General features: G+C 44.2%; 1 protein-coding gene across 1 annotated transcript in view; it reads left to right on the top strand.

Annotated features, from left to right (window-relative positions):
* Window positions 1-2,133, top strand: part of DCX (doublecortin) — a 63,928-nt gene extending 61,795 nt beyond the window's left edge. The window contains exon 7 of the mRNA XM_008493609.2: window positions 2,062-2,133. Coding sequence (XP_008491831.1) covers window positions 2,062-2,118 — 57 coding nt within the window. The 3' untranslated portion in view covers window positions 2,119-2,133. The remainder of the gene's footprint in view (window positions 1-2,061) is intronic.
* The last annotated feature ends 18,030 nt before the right edge of the window (window positions 2,134-20,163 follow it).

The raw sequence follows: 20,163 nt of genomic DNA, 5'->3' as shown, positions 1-20,163 counted from the left end.
CATCTGGTGTAGCAATTGTGTTCTGATGGAGTAGCTGTTTTTCCTGGTAACAGCCAGAGTGCCTAACAGGGAGCACAGCATCCTAGTAGAGATCAGTAAACCTGTGCTGGTTCATAAATAATTTGTGTATTGATTTATTTAAAAGGTAGAGCAGCAGTCCCAGCTTTTTCTGCTCCTGCTAGTGTCATTCTGCCCCGAGTCCACATTATCATTTCCATGGGCTTTCTCATCTCTGGAAGAGCCACAGTCTTGGCTTATACAGAATTTGGAAGTTGGGCATAAATGTCAGTGTGAGAGGAGAGCAGTTCTTTTTTAGTAACCAGAATGTATATCTCAACCTAAGAGTTTGAAAGCAGTGACCTGAAATTCTGGAAGAGTAATTAAAAAATTCTGCCAGTGGTGAGGTTTTGGAGTCACCCAGCCACGTTTTCCACTGGGGTGTGGTTTGCACAGGTTGAACTCATTTTGTTTGAACAGTATGGCTTTTTTTCTGAGAGTGACGAGGGGTAGAAGCAGCTGGACTACAGTTGCTGTGATGATGGAACAGAGCCCAGAGGAGTCAAGGGGAAGAATTCCCCAAAAGTCCAACAGACTTTGGATTACACCTCTAACATGTCAGGGTTTGGACTGCAGACCTTTGGATGTGGTGTTGAATGGAATGGAGCCTGGGGTGGACATCTGGCTTCTCAAAAATCAGATCTCCCAAAAGATGGAGAAGCTGTAGTTACTCTGCTTTCCTTGACTTCCTTTAACAAAGCCATAGCTGAATCTAAACAAAATCTGTGTTTTTCTCAGGACTTCACTGATTTCAGCTGCTCAGTCTAAGCCTGAAGAAACACACTGATTTTAATGTGATGGGCCCAGATTTATTATTAATTTATAATTGAGAACAAGATCTGACCCACAGCCTGAATTCATCAATTACTTGTGTGTGTTTCAGCAAAAGAAATGCTGGAAACCACAGACCCAAAATACTTTCCAAACACTATCTCATTTAGGACTTTGGAGATGAGGCTTTGCTTCCTGGACTAAAAATACACCTTCTTTAATGTTTTATGTATATTTTCAGCTGCCTGATTTATGACCTTTCCAGTGAAGATCCTAGAATATTTGTAATGGATGGCCACTGCTGAGGGTAAAGCCAATCTACCCATGAGCTTCCCCACTAACTTAAGCTAATCAGCAAACATGAATGCAGCATTTTAGGTTGCCAGAATATTGATGCATCATTGTCTTCCTCCCAGAAGCAATTTCCTGCTTATGATGAAATCACTTTCCTTTTCTCCCCCTAAAGCTCAAGTGATAATTGCTTAGGATGAGTTCACCACAAAGCCCTATTTTACTTCTTCTTATATCAAGATTGCTGTGGATTTTCTTTCTGTGCGTTTGGGATTTTCTTCATTTTGCTCCCAGTTATTACCTGTCTGTGGGTCAGAGTTCCAAAAGGTCCAAAGAGAACTTCAGCCCTTGAGCCTGTTGGTGTACCTAGTTCCATGCAGAACTTTAAGGAATTTGAGTAAGAGGTTACCCTGGAAAGGGACCCTGGGAGAGCTTCACATCCAGCATATATATATATATATATATCCAAATAATAAATGTGGGATTATTTTCTTAACCTTTCTAATCAGTCAAAAATTACTTAAATTAAACAATAAATCATGGATTATGTGATTTCCTTAGAGATTTTCACTAAGGGTAGCTGTCAAACCAAGGTAAGATTCTTTGTTGTGGACTCAGGTTTGAAGAGACCTATTTAAGGAAATGTCTTTTATGCATGTGCAGTAATGGACACCTCCAGAAGTGATAAAATACTTCTCAAATTTATCACTGAACATTCATCTTCTTGTACCAGGATTCTTTTTCTCCTCTGTGCAAGTACCATCCCTTGATTTTAGCCTTGAACTGCCTGGACAGCTGGCAGCCCACCCAGTAACCAGGGCACGAGCCTTCCACCCTGTCCCTACAAACTGCCCTGAACTGGACCATTCAGCTTCTTTCTTATCCATGACCAAAGGTGGAAACTGATTGTGTGAGTTAACATTTTCCTTTCTTTTCCTACAGGACTTGTATCTGCCTCTGTCTTTGGATGACTCTGATTCCCTTGGAGACTCCATGTAAAGCAACACGAAGCTCAATGACCACACTGTTCAAGATACAGTAGAGTACTTCTGCCAAAATAAGCAGATAGGTGACTGGTGCTTTCAAATCAGAAAAAGGACACACAGTTATATGTCTTTTTTTTTTTTCTGTGATTTATCCTCTGTGCCACAAACCAACACCTACCAGTCGATAGAGATAGAGGGATACCATTCTCCTAAGTTACAGGGATGCAAAATGGGCATTGGGAGCAATTTGGGGCCAATATGCCAATGGTCCTTTGCATTTCCCATATTTTTTTTCCTTTTTCTGTTGCAACTATGTAGTTTTCCTAGCAATAGTAAAAGAGATCCTTCTAAGTGTGCAAATGGATCACTTGATGACCAATTTGCAAGCTTAAGTAAATGATGATCTCCACCTGTCCAAACTGCCAGTGTTTGCCAGCTCACCTGCTCCTCATTTGCAGCCCTGAATTCAGCACCTGCATACAAACTAACATTTATTTTGTTGTTGGAGGGAAGGAAGGGAAGTGATTGGCTAGTTTGATGCTTAATCTGCTAGCAGAAGCTTGGATGACACTTAGGATGCTCAGTCAGGTTAGTACAATAATGAGTCAAATATTGGGATTTGGCTAATTATTTTTTTTTTCAATTTATTGATTAAGCAAAAGGCAGCTGAGTTATCTGGAGTGGAACACCTTTTCCATGTGATCCAAAGATACTGCTGGCTGGTAGCAAATTTTCATACCTTCCCTATGGTATCTCTCTATCTCTCTTTGTAACAGGAATGCCTTGTGAACAGCCAACACTGAAAACACTGTGAAAATTTGTTTTCAGGTTCCACACCCTATAAATCACTTTTTATAGCAAAAAATCCATACACTTTTTATAAAGGAAAACCTTGTATCTGTGTTTTGGGAGTAAGGATTCAAGCTCCTTCTTTTTTATAAAAACTGGTAATTTTCTTTTGTTTAAAAAACACATTCAGAAAAATGTACAAAAAAAACCAACCAACAACTGCAGAACAGTAATAACAGCTCAGATGAGAAATCTTGTCATCACTGCCAAAATAGACACATGTAGAGGAAAAAGAAGGTCAGTTCCAAGTAATGAATGTTTTGATAGTTTTTGTATGTTTAAGATGACACATTTGGTTTTTTACACTTCAGTATTCCTAACTATGGCCAGATTCTCTAGTTCTGTAACAAATGGAATTTTGTGGTGTTCAAAAACCTGTATTTTAGGAAACTCTTCTAGGTGACAAAAACAAACTTACTGTATTTAAAGGAACCTTTTGCTATTATTAATCAGTAATGAACCCTACAGAACACAGAGCTCATCTCTTCAGGCAGGGCTGGTGGGTTTCACCTCCCCAAAGCTTTATCCCAGGCTAGCTGGCATTGCCTCCCTTCCTCATGGAATCAGCTTTTGGTAAAACTGACTGTTCCAGAACTTATACCCAAATGCAATCCCTGCAATCAGCTCTTCGTTTTGCCATGTCCACCTCTTCCCCTGCAGCCCCTTGTGATAGGAGTGAGCTGTAACTTTGTGATGCTTGATGCTGGGTGGTTCCCAAAGCCACTTCATGTTTTGTTTGCTTGCATTGCTGGTGTGCAACAACCTGGGCAGGCTGCATCTTTAGGGGTTCATCTGCTGATTCATACAATGCAATTTTAAAAGGAGATTTATCTGAGAGAGGCCAGGAGTGGGAATTATCAAGGGGTCAGAGTTATCATGCACCAAATTTGCACCCGGTAGTCTTAGTGCACGATTATTCACGCTCGGGAGTTTTGCACAAGAAATCCTTTGTTCCCACAAATAACTTCATTTAATTGAGTAACTTTCTGACTACGTGACTGCCAAATGATGGTTTCACCTCTTGTATATAGAATCCTGTTTTAGTTCAGAGGCTAAGGGCTGATGTTGAAGGTCTGGGGGGGAAGGGATGGCGGTGAGGACAAAGCAGAGGTGCAGCAGTCAGGACACCTTCATTTTGCCCTTGGCATGGGTAAGTTTAGTGTCTGAAAGGGAGCAGGTCTCTTAGTAACCCTGTGCCTCAATCTGTCTGTCTGTCCCCACAGGGACAACACTGTTCTACCTCACTGGGGGTTGTGAGGCCAAATGTTGGTTAATGTTTGTAAAGTGCTTTCAGATCCTCTAACAGAAGGTGCTGAAGTATTCTGGGTGCCGATTTGGTGATGGGTGCTAATTTTTGGCTGTTTAATCCTGTGGGTGCTACTTTGGAGCCTGGGTGTGACAAAATATGACTTTTTAAGCATAAGGATGTCAAAGGCCATAGTTATGCTAACAATATTATTCATCAGAGCTGTTGTCCTAGTGAAAGCTTTAGTGGGACAGGTACTCTGACATGCTTTTGCCCTCTTCTCTCTTCTGTTGGTGGAAATCTTGGAAGTCCTTTCTCAAGTGTCTTTCCAGGAACCTTGACTAGTAGTCATGACCCTGCCTGTTAGAGATGATGGCCTTGGGCTCCTCTCAAACGTGTTGTCACTTCAGTGACAGGCAATTCCTGCCACAGTCAGGGTTAGCATGTCCTGCCACCTTTCCTCTGAGTCTCAGCGAAACCAAGAGACCAGCCATGAAGTCACATCTGGGTTCTCTTGCAATTCTAGTAGTGGGAACTCCCCACAGGTCCACCAGGAAAACCTCAATCTTTGATATCCTTGGGCAGACTGAGCTGCTGGAGTTGGTGGTGGTAGGAGAGGAGCCTGAGACCTCTTTCATCCAGTATCTGAGCTCAGTTTGTGTCATTTAAAGCAAGATACCGAGAGGTGAAAGAACTTTGGATGGAGATTCATTGAGGTGGAGAAGTGGTTGCTTTTCTCTCCCTGCCACAAGTAATGTTTGGTTATTTGAAGAGGTTTTTCCTGGTGGAGCATGCCAAGGAATCATTGAGGCCTTTTTCCTGAGCTGCACCTGGTGACACATCTCAATCCTGATCCTGCAAGTGCTCCCTTGGGAGTGGAGTTTTGTTTGCATGAGGATCATCCTGGGGTGGGGCTGAGCCCAACAATTCCTTCAGGGAATTAAGGAGACCTTGAAAAGGCCTATAAATAAAATAAAGTTGTTCAGTGGGAAAAATAGCCATTCAAACCAGCAGAAGCCACATAGAAAACAGGGTATGAGGTCAAACTCCCAAGTTTTAAAAAGCAATTTTCTAGGTAGAAATGCCTGGGCAGTAGGAGAAGTCAGTGAGCACTTCAGCTGTAACATATAGTTGTCTGTATTAATGCCAATATTGCATGAGTTTGTGTACAGAAATGCATGTGGAATGTTACCTAAATTCAAAACTAGTTATCTTTGGCTTTGTAGGATCCCTAACATAGATTTGAATTCAAAGAGAAATAATGCACAGGCATTGTACCTTAGTCACTTAGGGACAGCCCTGATTCAGGAAAGAACTTAAGCATGCTTAAAGTTTAGCATGTGCTTTAGTCCTGTTATTTTTCATGAGATATAAGCTTGGGTTTGGTCAGAAAGCTTTTCTGAACTGGAATTAATTACCAGTAACTTCCAGTATCCTGTAATAGTTCCAGACCCTGTGAGATCCTGGAGCAGATGACAGTAATTCCACGATATACTCCAGAGTTTACCTTCTATATTTTTTTTCTAATTTTACAGGCACATAAAACTCCACAGGAAATGCGGATTTGCTATATTAATTCTGCCATTAAAACCCTGTCTAATTTCCCTCATGAGACTGCCTTTAGTATTTTCAGAGGCTAATTGTATCCCTAAGACGATTTTGTTTTAAAACAATACAGTATTTAAAAACAAATTGGAGAGACTCTTGAAGTAGCAAGGCTTTGTTCCTTTGAAATCTTCCTTTATTCAGTATCCAGTATATTTTACAGTAAAAGTACCTGTTTCAGACTCACAACCATTAGGAAGGAACTGGAGCAAGGCTCCATGCACGGACTGATGGATTTAGTAGACAAGACATCCCAGTGAGGGTCCTGACTGTAGAAGATCAGGGCAATGCAGCAAAACTTTCAGCCTTAGGATTTTTCTCACTTGTAAAGCATTTATTATCCTGAATTTTCCAAGTTAAACCCTCATCTATTCTGAGATTTGGAGCTAGTTTGGTTCTGCAAACTAAAGAGCTAACCAAGACTCCACACCTTAATTTGGAAGGAGTTTAGTAATGGGATTTTATCTCCCAGTGGGAGATGGAAATGGCTTTTGCTCACTACTGCTTGTGTTTCCAATATCTGCACATTATTTACAATCTCCTCAGGAGCCAGAAACATTGATTGTGTCATTCTTATAGACAACAGAAGAATAATTCTGCTTAGAAAACAATTTCCATCTCTCATATTTAGCTAACTCACATGTATGCATGCAAAAAAACCCACACACAGTCCAGCTGTTAACTTCTCTCTCATTTGCTCAAATGATACTTTTGAAGGGACAAAACCACAAGTAGGACCAAAATTGTGGCAAGCAGCAAAACAATGTCACACCAGGCATTTTAAATTGGAAATAATGGCATAAAAGTGTTGGTTTCTCCTTATCCATATGGATGCTGATGACATTTTCAAGGATGCCTTGTGTTTGCTTTGTCACACCTTTTGTGCAGGTCTTGTTACTTCACCTTGTGAAGTTGCTTTGTAAGGCCATGCTGAATCCCTGTGCAGATGCTGTTCCAGGGTCAGCCATCCCTGGGAGTTGCATCCTCCCTGCAGGGGCAGGATCTGGACTTTACAGTGTGAAACTTGTGTATTGCAGTGAGCATGCGAGGGGACTTGGTCACCGACTTCAGTGGTACCCACAGCCATTCATGGCAACTGGGGAGTTGTCTTGAAAGACACCAGAGGCAGAATCCATTTTAAGGAAAGGAATTAAAAATAGCCAAGTCAAGGAGGTATAAAATTAGCCCAGAAAGTGTCTCCTCAAGCTATGACAATCCACAACCAGAGAAAAGCTATACAGAAGTGCATTTACCACACTTGAGGTGCTGATCATGGACAAGACAGAACTGAACAGGTTTGGTTTTTTGTTTTTTGTTTTTTTTTTCTAGTGGTGATTTAGGCTCAAGGTTATGTTTCTGGTTGGAAACAGGCTGGGACAGCATTTAGGACTGGTGGGGTTCTTTATAGAAGCAAATGGATGGCACAAGGTAAAGATCTTTTTCTCTCTGTCTAAAGAGTGAGGTCAGTCCAAGCAACAGGATTAGTGCTTTACACAAGATACCGAGAAGAGATCCAGTGAAACACCACCTTGGTGTAATGAGACCAAGAAGGTTAAGACTTTAAGTGCCTTCCAACATGCTTTGGGCTTCAGAAGCAGGATTCTGTGTGTGCCCAATGAGGCCTTGGTAAAAATGGCCTTGACAAAAGAGGACAGGACATACTTTTCTTGAGAAAAATTGTATCTCATACAAGTCCTGAGATATTTAGCCCATCTTGCATTTATTCAAAAAGCTCTCAAAAATTACTGTCTCCAAAATTTCTGTCTGGCTGTTGCCTCTGTCCCATCTGTGTGAATCTGAACAGGCCTTCCCATGGTATTTCAGGAAATGTTGAGTCTGTTGTCTCACGGGACAGCCACTCCTGATGGATTGTGGAGGGGACTGGGCTGGCTTCTGCTGCACTGGTTATCCAGTCTGTCCTTCAAGTATTTTTCATTCTCCTGCTTTGATCCTGGCTTGAGATCTGGTATCTCTCATCCTGGGTGCCTCTAGGTGAAAGGCTGAGGCCAGCAATTTGTGACGACCCCTCTTTTTGCTTTGTTTTGTTTCCTCTGGAGCAGGTCTAGTATTCGATGTTTGTCTGAAGGTCTGAGGCCAAGATGACAAAAAAAGCATTCTAACAGAGAGAGGAGATGCTCAGAGATTGTAAGTGGGTGGATGAAAAGGCTTTTTTTCATCAGTGCCATTGCAGCTGCTCTGACAGAATGCCAGGGTATGAATAACTACATCTGCAGGTGAAAATGGGGAGCTCTGGGGTCACAGCCCACTATCCATCCCTCAGGACACTGAGGTTAAAAACAGAGACACCAATTTTCAGGCAATAACTGAGCTTCTGAGAATCAAATGAGAAGCAAACCACGTGGATTTGGCAGTGGGATTTCAGAGCCACTGGGATTTCAGAGCTATTGATCTTTGGCATAACTGTAGACAGAGCTGTTCTCCCTGTGCCCTGGTGTCCTAGAGCACGAAGAGCAATACTTCCCTCCATCTGTAAGGTGCTTTCAGATCAGCTGACACAAAGAGCTGGAGAAGAGCTTACTCTTAAGATGTACTCATGAGTTTGCAAAGCCTGAAAACCTTGTAGAAGCAAACTGTGGTCCATTGCCTTCAGCAGGTCTTCTCAGGAACTCTGAAGGGGGGAAGACAGACACAGCATTTTTAGTCCCCCCCAAACCTCAACACCTGAGAGCAAGGCCATAGCTACATCCAGCAACCCAGTTCTTTCATCTGGAGTTGCCACATCTGGTCTGAACACAGACCCTTGCTGCCCCTCACTGTGCTCCTAGTTGGGGACAATTCATGTTCCCATTCAAAGCATGGGCTTTGTGTTTGTAAATGATGAATAAGTCAGGGGCCTTCTACCAAGAAAACAGTGGGGCTCTTGTTGAAAGCTTTCTTGTTTAGCAAGTGTTCATGGCCAGATGGCTTCATGGAAAAGAGCTGCCTTTCAGTGCCATTGTTTGATGCACTCAGCTGAACTGAGTGTATGGGAAAGTAACCATAACCTCCTGTGCCTCTGCAGCTCAATGAACTCCAGCTCAGGACACTCAAACCAGTTTAGAGCTTCTCTAGGTCCAATGGTTTATCACTCAACTGCAGAAGGAAGGTGCCCAAAGGGAATTAATGAATCTTTGCAATAATTACAGTCTCTCAGCTGAAAAAAAGAGAAAGTTGGCATCATTAAAGATGCCACCATGTGTATGGGAAACAAAGGAAAAAGACTTGTTTCTAGGAGGAATGGTGGGGAGTGTTTGTTAGGAGATATTTACTGGAAGATGAAATGAGCTTGAACTTCACAGAAAATCAAATGGAAGAGAGAGCATGAGGCAGAGCACTGGAAGCATCAGTGCCATTTGTGTGGGGGAATATAGAAGACAAAAGCCAAGAAATTCCAGGGACAAACAAAAGGGAAGGCTGGGGCTAGCTGTGGATCTACAGCTTGGTTCTGGACAGAAAAGCAGCAGGGGTTCTGGGTTGCAGGCTGAGAGCTACTGCCTTAGGTACTGCAGGTATCTGAGTGTGTCCCACTCCTGGTGGCAGAAATAAGGTCACAATTGGCTGCAGACTGAAGAATTTGGTTTCAAGTTCCTCCCCTGCTGCTGTTTTACTCTCCCATGTCAACCTTAAAAGGGGGGAAGATCCAGCCCTTTGCTGAGTGACTGCACCACCCTGGAGTTTGGTTTTATTTTTATTTCTCCCTATTGGATCAGAAATAAAAACTCATCAGCAAGCCTTGGCTTGGAGCTTGGCACACTGGGGAACTGCAAGACAACAAGGAGGCCACCTCTGAACCTCCCATCCCTTCCAGGGAGTTCAGCAAACTCTGGAAAAAGTAGCAACTCACTTGCACCAGGTTGAAAAGCCAAAACACAGGCTCCTGGAGGAGGTTGTCTTGATTTGCTGTGCAGGCAGAGGAGCCAGTGATGATCTTGCCCATGGAATGCCCAACCACGTCTGGGAGAGCTGCTGCATTCAGTAAATGAATGGAAAGTCCATGCTGAACAAGGGCATCTGTGTCAACACTGCCTTTCTCTTGAGATATTTTTTTTTTCCAAAATTCAGTTGAGTTACAGTGCTTGTGAATTTAATACTAAAGGCAAAACATCTGACTTATCTGAATATTTTTTTTTTTTTTTTTTTTGCTGCTTCGTCTCAGATATTTATATTTTTTCATAGAGATTGCATCCTTTTATTTCTGTAGATTCTCAGACACTTTCACAAGTGAAACCCAATTCACCTAATTCTCTGCTGCTTTAAATAGGCAGAAGCTCCTCTGTAATTAAGGGACCTGAATCCATTTGGGGTCTTCTATTTCAAAGATTGATTACTGCCAATAATTCTTGTCTGATTGATTACTTAAGTGCTGATTCAGTTTCCTGGGTGACAGCTGCAGGCATTGCAGAGAAAATCTCATTGACCCCAGCTATAAGGTGATCTCTTGTATGAACCTCTAATAGCAAGTTCTATATGGGACATATTTTGTAGAGTTTTATTAGAGATAACAATAAGCTGAAATAGTTTTCTTTGTTGAAATATCTTAAAACTTTTAGACTATGAAAATTAAACAAGAAACTTTAGCTCATCAGCCTCTCCACTATATTCTCTCATTCTGAAGAGTATTGGCTTTATCTCTACTCTTACTTCAGTCTACAATAGGCACTCCCTGAGCCCAGCAGGTTTATGGAACTAGAAAAAACATTTCTATTTCTGCCAGTATTTTTCTCCTCTAGTTCCAGCTAGTACCAAGCAGAATAGAGATCTATGGTTGGCTTGGTTTTTAGAGAAAAATCTTACCTAACATTTTTGAACATAAAAAGGAAGGTTCTGTTCATTTTAGGTGACTCATCTAAACTCAAGGCTGCTTTGATTTTCATCCAAGCTGGTTCCTCCCTCTCTATTTGCAACAGTTCAGAATAGGAAATCAGAATTAATTTGAGTCATGTTTGGAGAGTGGGATATTCACCTGGCACGTGCAGTCAGAACAGAACACGGTGCTGGCACTTGGTCAGGGGGGACCTGAAACAAGCCCTGGCTCTAAACCCTGGAGTTTCTGAGAAAGCCACGTGCAAAGTCAAAATTAGGAAAAGTCTGTAATGACCCAAAAGGACCCTGAGCTGGGGTCCAGGCCCAGTCCTTGAAATGAAGAATTTTGCCTTCAGAGAATCTGTGAAAGTTTAGCATTTGTTTGTTTGTTTGTTTTTTTGAGGTTTGTTTTGTTTTGTGGGGGGTTTTTTGTTATTGTTTGGTTTCTGGGGTTGTGGTTTTGGGATGGTATTTTTTTGTTCTCTGTTTTTTTGGGTTTGTTTGTTTTTAAATTCCAGCTTGTTTTTTTTTTCTCCATCTGCTTCCAACCCTTGTGCAGCAGATATGGATGGGGGTTTAGCTCAGTTCCCTTTGAAGGTGGCAGCTGAAATGCAGTGATGCTCTGCCTCCCTCTCATCCTGACCACACAGTGCTGAGGGGCTGAGCTTTTTTTTATTTAACATTTTTCCCCCTCTTTGCAACAGAAGAGCTTTTTCCAGATTTAGTGTGATGTCTAATGATGTGTCTCCTTATAAAAGAAGAATGTCTAGGGAATTAATTGCACTGCTAATTGGTGTTTATAGATAAGGTGAAGCAGAAGTATTGAATGTAAGAACAAGAAAGCCTGTGAGTTGTAATTACATGCTGAATTCTGACATAAAATTGTTGTTAGTTTGCTTCTTATTTAAATCATGTCTGATCCAAGCAGCTTTACCACCGTGGCAGTACTAGGACAGCTGGGATTATCAATTCAGAAGACACCCAGGGTCTTTTAGAAAGAGGAAACCTGTCTAGCCAAATCTCCTTCTATTCTCTGAAGTGACAACACATTCCCCTCCCTGATATTCTGTATTTTATGACACTAAGAGCCTTAGCTCAGGGCCCTGGGCTCTGTGGCTTGCTCTGCGCTGCCAACCTGCCCAGAAGTTGTGTTGAGGGAGGGAGATGTGCAGCTGAACTGGAACCTGATCATGGATTACTGTCTTAGGTCATTCATTGAGTTTGTATGATTTCATCATCAGTAACAAAGCTGCAATATAATATAACTGAGAGGCCATGATATATTTTCTATTGTCATTTGGTGGGTGGGGGGTGCTGGAGGGGCAGCTGGGTTTAAAGTTTAGCTGGTATACTTTAAACTCTGTGTACATAACCTTGGAGCACATGTGGGAGGTAAGGGGTCAGCTGTTACTTTGTTGTGATCGGTAAATTTCAGTTTGCTCTCTCTCTTTTTTTTTTTTAATAGTAAGGTATTTAATTAATGACATTGTACAAAGAGCTATTAATTTAACTGGTGGTTTTGTTTCCTAAACCAGATTTATCTAACCTTTCTTCTTGGCAAGCCTGCAGCAATGCTAATCACGTTGACTTTTGTACCTTGGGGGAGAGCGTGGAAGGGGAGGGGAAATGCTTTTCTCTTCAGACAAATAATGTTGCCCACAGTTAACTTTCTGCTTGGTTATATACCTTGAATTCCCTTTACAATGAATTTTTATGTCAAGTTCTTAAAGGGACAGAACAAGCAGAGGTTGTTCCAAAAGATCTCAACTGTATCATCTTGTAATATATTGCAGCTTTATGCCAATGATTCCTTGCTTACCTGTACACAGCCCATGCATGTTTTGAGCTAATTTTGCATTCTTCATATGTGGTGAATTATTTAGCATTTTAACCACCTTTTGTGCCATTCAACTTGTACAGAAAACATTTTTATTGACGTTTTAATGGGAGGGGGAAGAAAAGAAAAAAAAAACAAACCCCTTCTGCTCCCTTGTTGTAGGTAGAACTCAGTTACTTAGCAAACAGATGTAGATGAGTGGTTGTAGTGTTAGAAATGTTAGCTTGCTCGTGAACAAGCTTTTGAGAGTAAATGCATGGTCCTGTACCTCTCTTCTCTTAATTAGCTCTTCCTTTCCTCCTGGAAAGATTCTCTCTCCCTCTCTCTCTCTCTCTCTTACTCTGTCTTTGTCTCTCTCGTGGTTGTAAAGTACAGATTTGGGCATAAGTAAAAAGAAAATTCAACGAGGTTTGAAAAGCAGTTCTCAACAGGTTCTCTTGGGGAACTTATTTCTGACAGCGCCTCACCTTGGCACTCTGGTTAGGCTCTGACTTTCACAGTGAAAGAGATGGAGATCAGTCACCTGTGTCCTCTGCTCAACCTGGGGAACAACTTCCATCTTGGGAAGTTTGCATCACTGGTGAAGGATGTGATCTCACCAAGTCACTGCAGGTGAGGCACGGGGTGTATTGGCCATGGCTCCCACACCCGGCTGTGTCCCGCGGCGGAGTTTGCACACCCACCTTTTGATTTTCCTGGATATGCAGCAGGAGGGGGTGGGGTGACAGCATTTTAGGAATGATGTTGTTAGGGGGTTCTGTAGCCAACTCCTTCTCTAAACTCCCAAACTCTCAGTACACAAAGCTTATTGCTGAATAGCTGTGGTTCTGTTGGCAATGGAAGACAGAAAAAAGTCAAAGTCTTGGAAAAGACGGGGTCACTCACAGAGGTGGATTTTGTAAGATATGGACTTCAAAAAAATACCAACCCCACAAAGCCCTGCCACAAAACCACAAAATGTACCTAGATCCACACATCTACCCCCCATGCCTCTTCTCCCTCAACAGAATTCCCTTTTGCTAGAAAATTTGACTTTCTAGAAAAAAAATACATTTTTGTGAGGCGTTGTGAACTGTTTTTACTACTTGTAATAACCATCCCAGGTCTGAGTATTCTTGTAATGCAATGCCATGCAGCAGAGAACCTGTCCACTTTATAGCTTTGCTCTCAATATTTGTTACTCATTGTTTTCTCATCTAAATGTACATTTGCAAGATGTGTGTAATGTCATTTTCAAAAAATAAAATTTGGTTTCAATATTTAGGCCGATAAGAAACTTTCTGATGCTTTTATTTGGTGTGTGCTGATTATGACTCATGAATACTCACTCATTGTGATCCAACAGCTCTCCCAAGCCATTCCCACTTGTGCAAATGCAGAAAAAAAGACTGTGGAGGAAATCTGATGGCCCTGAATTAATGAAGAGCAGACTGAAACAACCCAACCTTTCTAAGACCCATCTTTTTTTCTGAAGGGATGAGCTCACTGGAGTAGGTAGGGAGCAGGTAAGGGCAGCTCTTTCCCCATCTGCAGCACTTCAGACAAAACCATGGATTGGAAGTGGCAAGATTCTGGGCCCAGTTCTGGGCCCCTCAGTTTAGGAAGGATATTGAGGTCCTGGAGCAGGTCCAAAGGAGGGCAACCAGGCTGGTGAAGGGACTAGAGCACAGACCCTTTGAGGGGAGGCTGAGGGAGCTGGGGGTGTTCAGGCTGGAGAAGAGGAGGCTCAGGGGAGACCTCATCACTCTCTACAACTACCTGAAAGGAGGTTGGAGCCAGGGGGTGGTTGGGCTCTTTTGCCAGATGACTTTCAACAAGACAAGAGGGCATGGTCTTAAGTTGTGCCAGGGGAAGTTTAGGTTAGATAATAGAAAGAATTTCTTTAGGGAGAGGGTGATCAGGCATTGGAATGGGCTGCCCAGGGAAGTAGTGGATTCTCCATCCCTGGAGATATTTCAAAAGAGCCTGGATGTGGCACTCAGTGCCATGGTCTAGCAACCGCAACGGTGGTTCAAGGGTTGGACTCGATGATCTCTGAGGTCCCTTCCAACCCAGCCAATTCTATGATTCTAAGATCTGGCCCCCAATTGAACTCTGCCTTGGCACCCAGGGCCTGGGCAAGGCCTGCAGGGTCTCAAATTAGCTTTGAGAAATTTGGTGAGATTTGAGAGAGATTTGAGGCTGTGTTTGTCCTGCCTGCCCACACAGGCCTGAAAAAGGTCCAAGTTCTTCTTTCATGGAAAGGTTCTGCCTTGTCAGAACCACAGTGAAGACAATAGCATGCTTCCTTGTAAGCCCTGAAAAATGTTAATAAGACTTAGTCCTCCTCACTGAATTATACAGTACAAGCTGCTCTGCTGTATGTTTCTGCTTCAGGTCTGCAGAATTAACAGTGAGTGTGGTCAGTCAGCTCTGGCCATCCCTGCTGCAGACCAGGCTGCTGGGAAAGAGCTCAGATTATTCCCAACATTCCATGTTCCCTTTGTGGTCCCTGCAGGTCAGCCCAGAGTGGCTGGGCTCCCTGCCCTTTAGATCTAGAGGAGATGCTGTGCCAAGTGGAAACCAGCACTGGGGCTACCAACACATTGCCCCCAGGTCAGTGACTGGCACCCACTCGTGATTATCACACCATGCCTGGGCCTGCCAGGAGCAGCACAGAGTGTGGTTCTGTTTGCAGGGAAAGACCAGGCTAAAAAAACCTGCAGTTCCCAGAATAAAACCAGTGGAATAGCAACACTCTGAGAACAGCCTTTATCTGAATGTGCATGAACTGAAGCAAATGTTATCAGAAAAGCAGAATAAGTACTCTGGAAAATACTCTGCTTCTGTCTTTATGCACCCCAAGAGCAAACAAAGCACACTGGTGTCTGTTCTAGGGGCTGTGTAGGTCAAAAAAAGCAGAAGAGACAGAGCTCCTGCCTGTGCAAAAGGGTCTGAAAACAACAGATTTAAAACCCTTAACATGCTCTGTGCATCTACCACAGCTCTTCCCAGGTCTCTAGATAGAGGAAACCTAGATGGTGACGGTGTGGCACCAAGAACCAGTACTGCAAACCAGTGGCAATGATGCTGTTCTCTGGGTGTGTCCCACCAACACAGATGAAATCACTGCAGACTTACAGTCCTGGAAATGAGAGCAAAACTGTTTGCAAAGCCCAGCCTTCCTGCTACATCAGCCTGAATCTATACAGAAATATACACCAGGTATCCCTGAATTTGTTGTTTCATCAGAGCAGCAGTGTTTGTTTCCCAAAGGTCTAGGCTCAAGCCTGTTGGCCTTAGGAGGTGTCAGTTGTTTGGATTGAAATAAATGTTTCTGGCCTGGCTGGAAACCTTTGGCTGGTCTCTTGACCTAATTGCCATTACTTGATGCTCAGCCCTTTCTCACTGTACAATCTGCTCCCAGTCAAAGAAAACATACTTGCTGCCTGTCAGGCTTGTCAGCTGCAAATGATCCAAGTTTTCTGTGGCTTTGAATTGCAGCCCAAAATATGGCAGCCAGATCCATGTGTGCTAGGATATTCACTGGGCTCTGCAGCTTAGTGCTGTGAAATGCTGAGTACAGCTGGAGCATCAACTCTATGGCTCTGGATTTATGTACTGATGTTTAATCTTATCCTTTCTGTACATAAAAGACCTTGAAAAGCCAACAAATGTAGATCATTTAGCAGAGTTTCTCCTGTTTCTTGTCTTCTGCTGAAGCCATCTACTCCCCCTCCTCCCCCAGCTTTTCTTAAATACACCTCAACTTCAAAGGAACAGTTTTCTGTGCTGGTATCCCCTTCACTGTAACACAGGCCCTGCAAACAGATGTGACTGTCCAGATGTCCTCTGGAAACAGAGTCACAGTGCAGCTGTTTGTTAAAAATAACACCAAATCAAAAATGTTTGATTTTGCAGCCCCCTAGAGTAAATAAGGACTTAAAATTGTAGGTACACAGCCCTGTATTTGCCAGCCTGAGGGATACTGACCTGGGCTCCTTGTGCCAATTCTCTGTAAGATTATCAACTGTTTGGGTGTGTAAGGGAGCAGAAGTATGACTCCAATTACCATATACATACCTTTGCCACTGAAATTATCAATAATAATTGACAGTTGTTCTATATCAGTGCCTTTGGGATGCAGGGTAGGATCACTGCAGGACTGCAGAGAGTCTTGGAAGAGAGCACTAAGGCAGCCAGAAAGACCTTCTTCGTACAAGCAATACAATGTCCTCAGATTTATCAGCTGCTGGTGGATCAGGGAAACTCAACTGCTCTTTTTGGGGACAGGTAGGAGACAAAGATGGCATTCTCTGACACGTATGGCCTCAGCTTGGCTGCAAAATAAGGCAGCAAAGCCACCTTAAGCTTGTATATTAGCACACTTCAGCTGCCTGACTGTAATAGCCAGAAAAACTCCCACCAAAAATGTATACACAGCCAAATCTGCAATCAGCCTGTAAATTATTCCTGCTATGCTGCCTAGAAAGGTGACCAGCACCTACAGAAAGATACAGCAAGAAAACCTTGATTTTAAATTAATAGATTACCAGCCTGCCCTTTGGAGAACAATGCATTTGTGCACTCAGGAAAGAAAATCTTTGGAAGATGCTACTCTGTCACAGATTGTTCATGCTTTAATTAAGAAGTCCTCATCAGGGAAGAAGATAACTATGCAATACGTGAGGGGAGGAACACACTTGATCTATAATGAAATCAACTCTCAAATGAGGTCGCCCACCCATGGACTGCTGTGCACATGCAGCAGGAGGATGAGCCAAATGCAGAGAGATGAGGCCAGGCTTTTGTAGCTTCCCAAATGAATAGATTGTCCTGTGGGTGGAGAGGGGAACCACAAGGGAGCCTGTGCAGTTACGTGCTGGAGAGCTTGAGAATAAAGGGCAAATGTGTCCTCTCATGCCCCCTTCATAGCTCCTTTTAAAGCACAATTTCCTCATGCTGGTGTCTCATGGAAAAGTAAGTACTGCAGAGCAGGCTCCCAGGCACGTATGGGTGACTACAGCATCCCTCTCATGGCTTATTCCATGAAAACAAAAACTAAAAGACACCTTTCTGTTCCCTTGATACAGATTTAGATAAAGAAAACCAAGCCTGCCCTTAGGATCCAGAAATCTTTAAATCTGAATGACTCAAGATACTCTGCTGTTGGTCAGAAAGGTAGATCAGCTGTGATTTTTTAAAATGTCAGGTGGTAACACTAGGTAAAAAGTAATTAGACCAGTAGGTTATGACTCAGGAGAGTTTCAACAGCTTTCAACTCCTCATGTGAGACCTGCGGACAGGGCCACAGCCAAAACACAGGGCAGATGCCCAAATTAGGATTTCTTTGAATTTCAGGTGTAAGCAGGAAGGATCATCACTAATCCAGACTCTGAGCAAAGAGTTTCTCATGTGAAACTACAACAGCTGCTAAAAAGTTACCAGCACCTGAAACTACCAGCACTATCAGTAGCAAAGCTGGGATCTGAAACTTTCATTAAACAAACAAAAAGTCATGATGTGGTCAAGTGTTCAAGGTAAAAACTCACAGCCTCCCAAGAAATCATCAGCTGTGGTGAGTACTGCTGGGGCAAGGGGTCCCAACTGGGAAAACTGGGGGGGGGGAAAAAAAAAAAAAAAAAAGGTGTCCTGCCCTGGTTGCTTTGCCTGGATCACACTCAGAAGAGGCTTGGATGATGTTCCTTTAATCCCCCAGACCATGAATGACAGCAGGAACGTGATCAAATCCCCTTCCAACTCCTCCTCACAATAAATGAGGCTCTGATTTAAGCCTTTTTCAGAGGGGCACCGCTCCAAGAGGTCTCAGCTGTTCAGGTGGAGAAGGGAAAACGGTTCAGGCCGAGCGCTTTTCACATGGCCCTGAGACAGGAACGGCTTTATCCCAATCCCTCCGAGAAACAAGAGTGCTACAGGCAACGTTCTAAATATTTAATGTTTACACAACACTCAGAATACAAATGGCAATTCAAAGGGAAGGAAACTCCTGTCTTCTGGAAGCTCCTCAGGGAGTTTTCTGTTCATGTGTTTTTCAGCATGATTGACGCCTGCCTGCCCAAATGGCGGATGGCAGCAGATCGCGTGTCCCGCCTGTCTCCAGGAACATCCCTCACTGCCAGCGTGAGATCCGCATCCCCACAGAAAACAACATCTGCCATGCCACATGTGGGGAACCCCCTGCCTGACCCGTGGGGCCACAGGAAGGCAAAAAGCGGCAAAAAGAGGAGCCGGCCTCTCCTTCCACCCCCTGTGCCTTCTCCTCCCTGAGGGCGCCGACAGACAACGTGCCCACACCCCATGCCCAGGCTGAGGTGAACTCAAGGGCCACCTCATGGGGCCTCTCCCAGCCCTCTCCCAGTTAGCCCACTGGCACTGCCCGCACAGCCCAAGAGGTCACCACGCAGCAGAGGCGAATGCCAGCTCCTGGCTGCCTCCGGCCCCGCCATTCCCCCCTCAGCAGAGCCCCGGCGCCCCCCGGTGTTGCGGAGACGAAGATGGCGGCGGGCAGAGAACATTGAGCGAGGCCGCCATCCAGCGGCGCGCGGCGGCACTGCCCATCCCGGGGCCCCGAACCCGCAGGCGGCAACCGCGCTCGGTGAGGGTTCGGTCGCCCTCTCCGGGTCACGGAGTTCATGCCCAGCCCCGGGCTGCTGAGCCGCTCTGGCCAAAGTACCTTGGTGTCAGGGGCTGGGGTTGCGCCAATGGAGCGGCTGTGGCAGGGACTGACTACTCTTGCAACCCCGGTATATGAGCGCTCTCGGGCAGGGGAAATGGTGAAGCTGCAAGCTGTGTTTGTGGTTAATTCCATGCGGGAAAGGTGTGGGAAGCCCAAACCACCCAGTACTGAGGAAAATTCGCCTCAGCAAACCCCCCTTTGTGGTCCTGCTTCCAGTCAGGGCGCTCAGCTCGCACCTGGGGATCTGAGGAGAGGTCCCAGCCAGCAGAGCTTCCCCATGCGATGGCTCTGCCCCTCCTCAGGGCCTTGCAGGGCTCTGTGGGCAGCGGCCACACTGCCCCACGGGTCAGCAGAAAGCTTTTTCCTCATAGTTTTTGTTGCCGGGGGAGAGCTGGGCTGTGTTTGGGTTGTGTCAGTTGAGGGGAGTCCTGCGGCCGTTCCCTCAGGCTGTGCCTGCTCCGCAGCCATGCTCCTCTGCTCCTCTTCATTCCCCTCAGGACCAGCCTGCCGGCAAAATAACTCCTGACCTGAGAGATGGGAATGCTGCCTTGGTTTTCCCAGTTTCTGTTAAAATTATTGCTGTCTCTGACTTGCAACATTGGGTCTTTAATTTCTGAAGGCTTAAGACATTTTTCTTCTGGTTGTGATTAAGGTTGTTGGGGGGTAGATCTTGCCTTGTACCTTCAGTGCATGAAAAGCTGCATTAGCAGCTGTAACCAGGGGCAAAGTGCAGCCCTTTCTGTGCCCTGTTTTAGGGGTTGTCTTCTGTTTTACTTAGTGCTGTGCAAAAGGTTCACTGCCAGTGAACTGTCTGTGGGACAGATCCCTTACAGCAGTCACTCCTGTCATTTCTGCTATGGAAGAAAGTATGCAGTAACCTGTTACCAAAATCTCAAGATGAGGGATCCAAATCCAAAATGCTGTGCTTGAGCAGAATGAGACCTCAGCTGGATACACAAGTCTGAAAGGTTTTTGTGAAACTTGGTTACTTTTCAGATTCTGCCTCTTGGGCTTTTCTCTGTACAAAACTGCTTAAACTAGA

This window comes from Calypte anna, chromosome 4, assembly GCF_003957555.1.
Source record: "Calypte anna isolate BGI_N300 chromosome 4, bCalAnn1_v1.p, whole genome shotgun sequence".
Lineage (NCBI taxonomy): Eukaryota > Metazoa > Chordata > Aves > Apodiformes > Trochilidae > Calypte > Calypte anna.
This window is presented reverse-complemented; position numbering and strand designations above follow the sequence as displayed.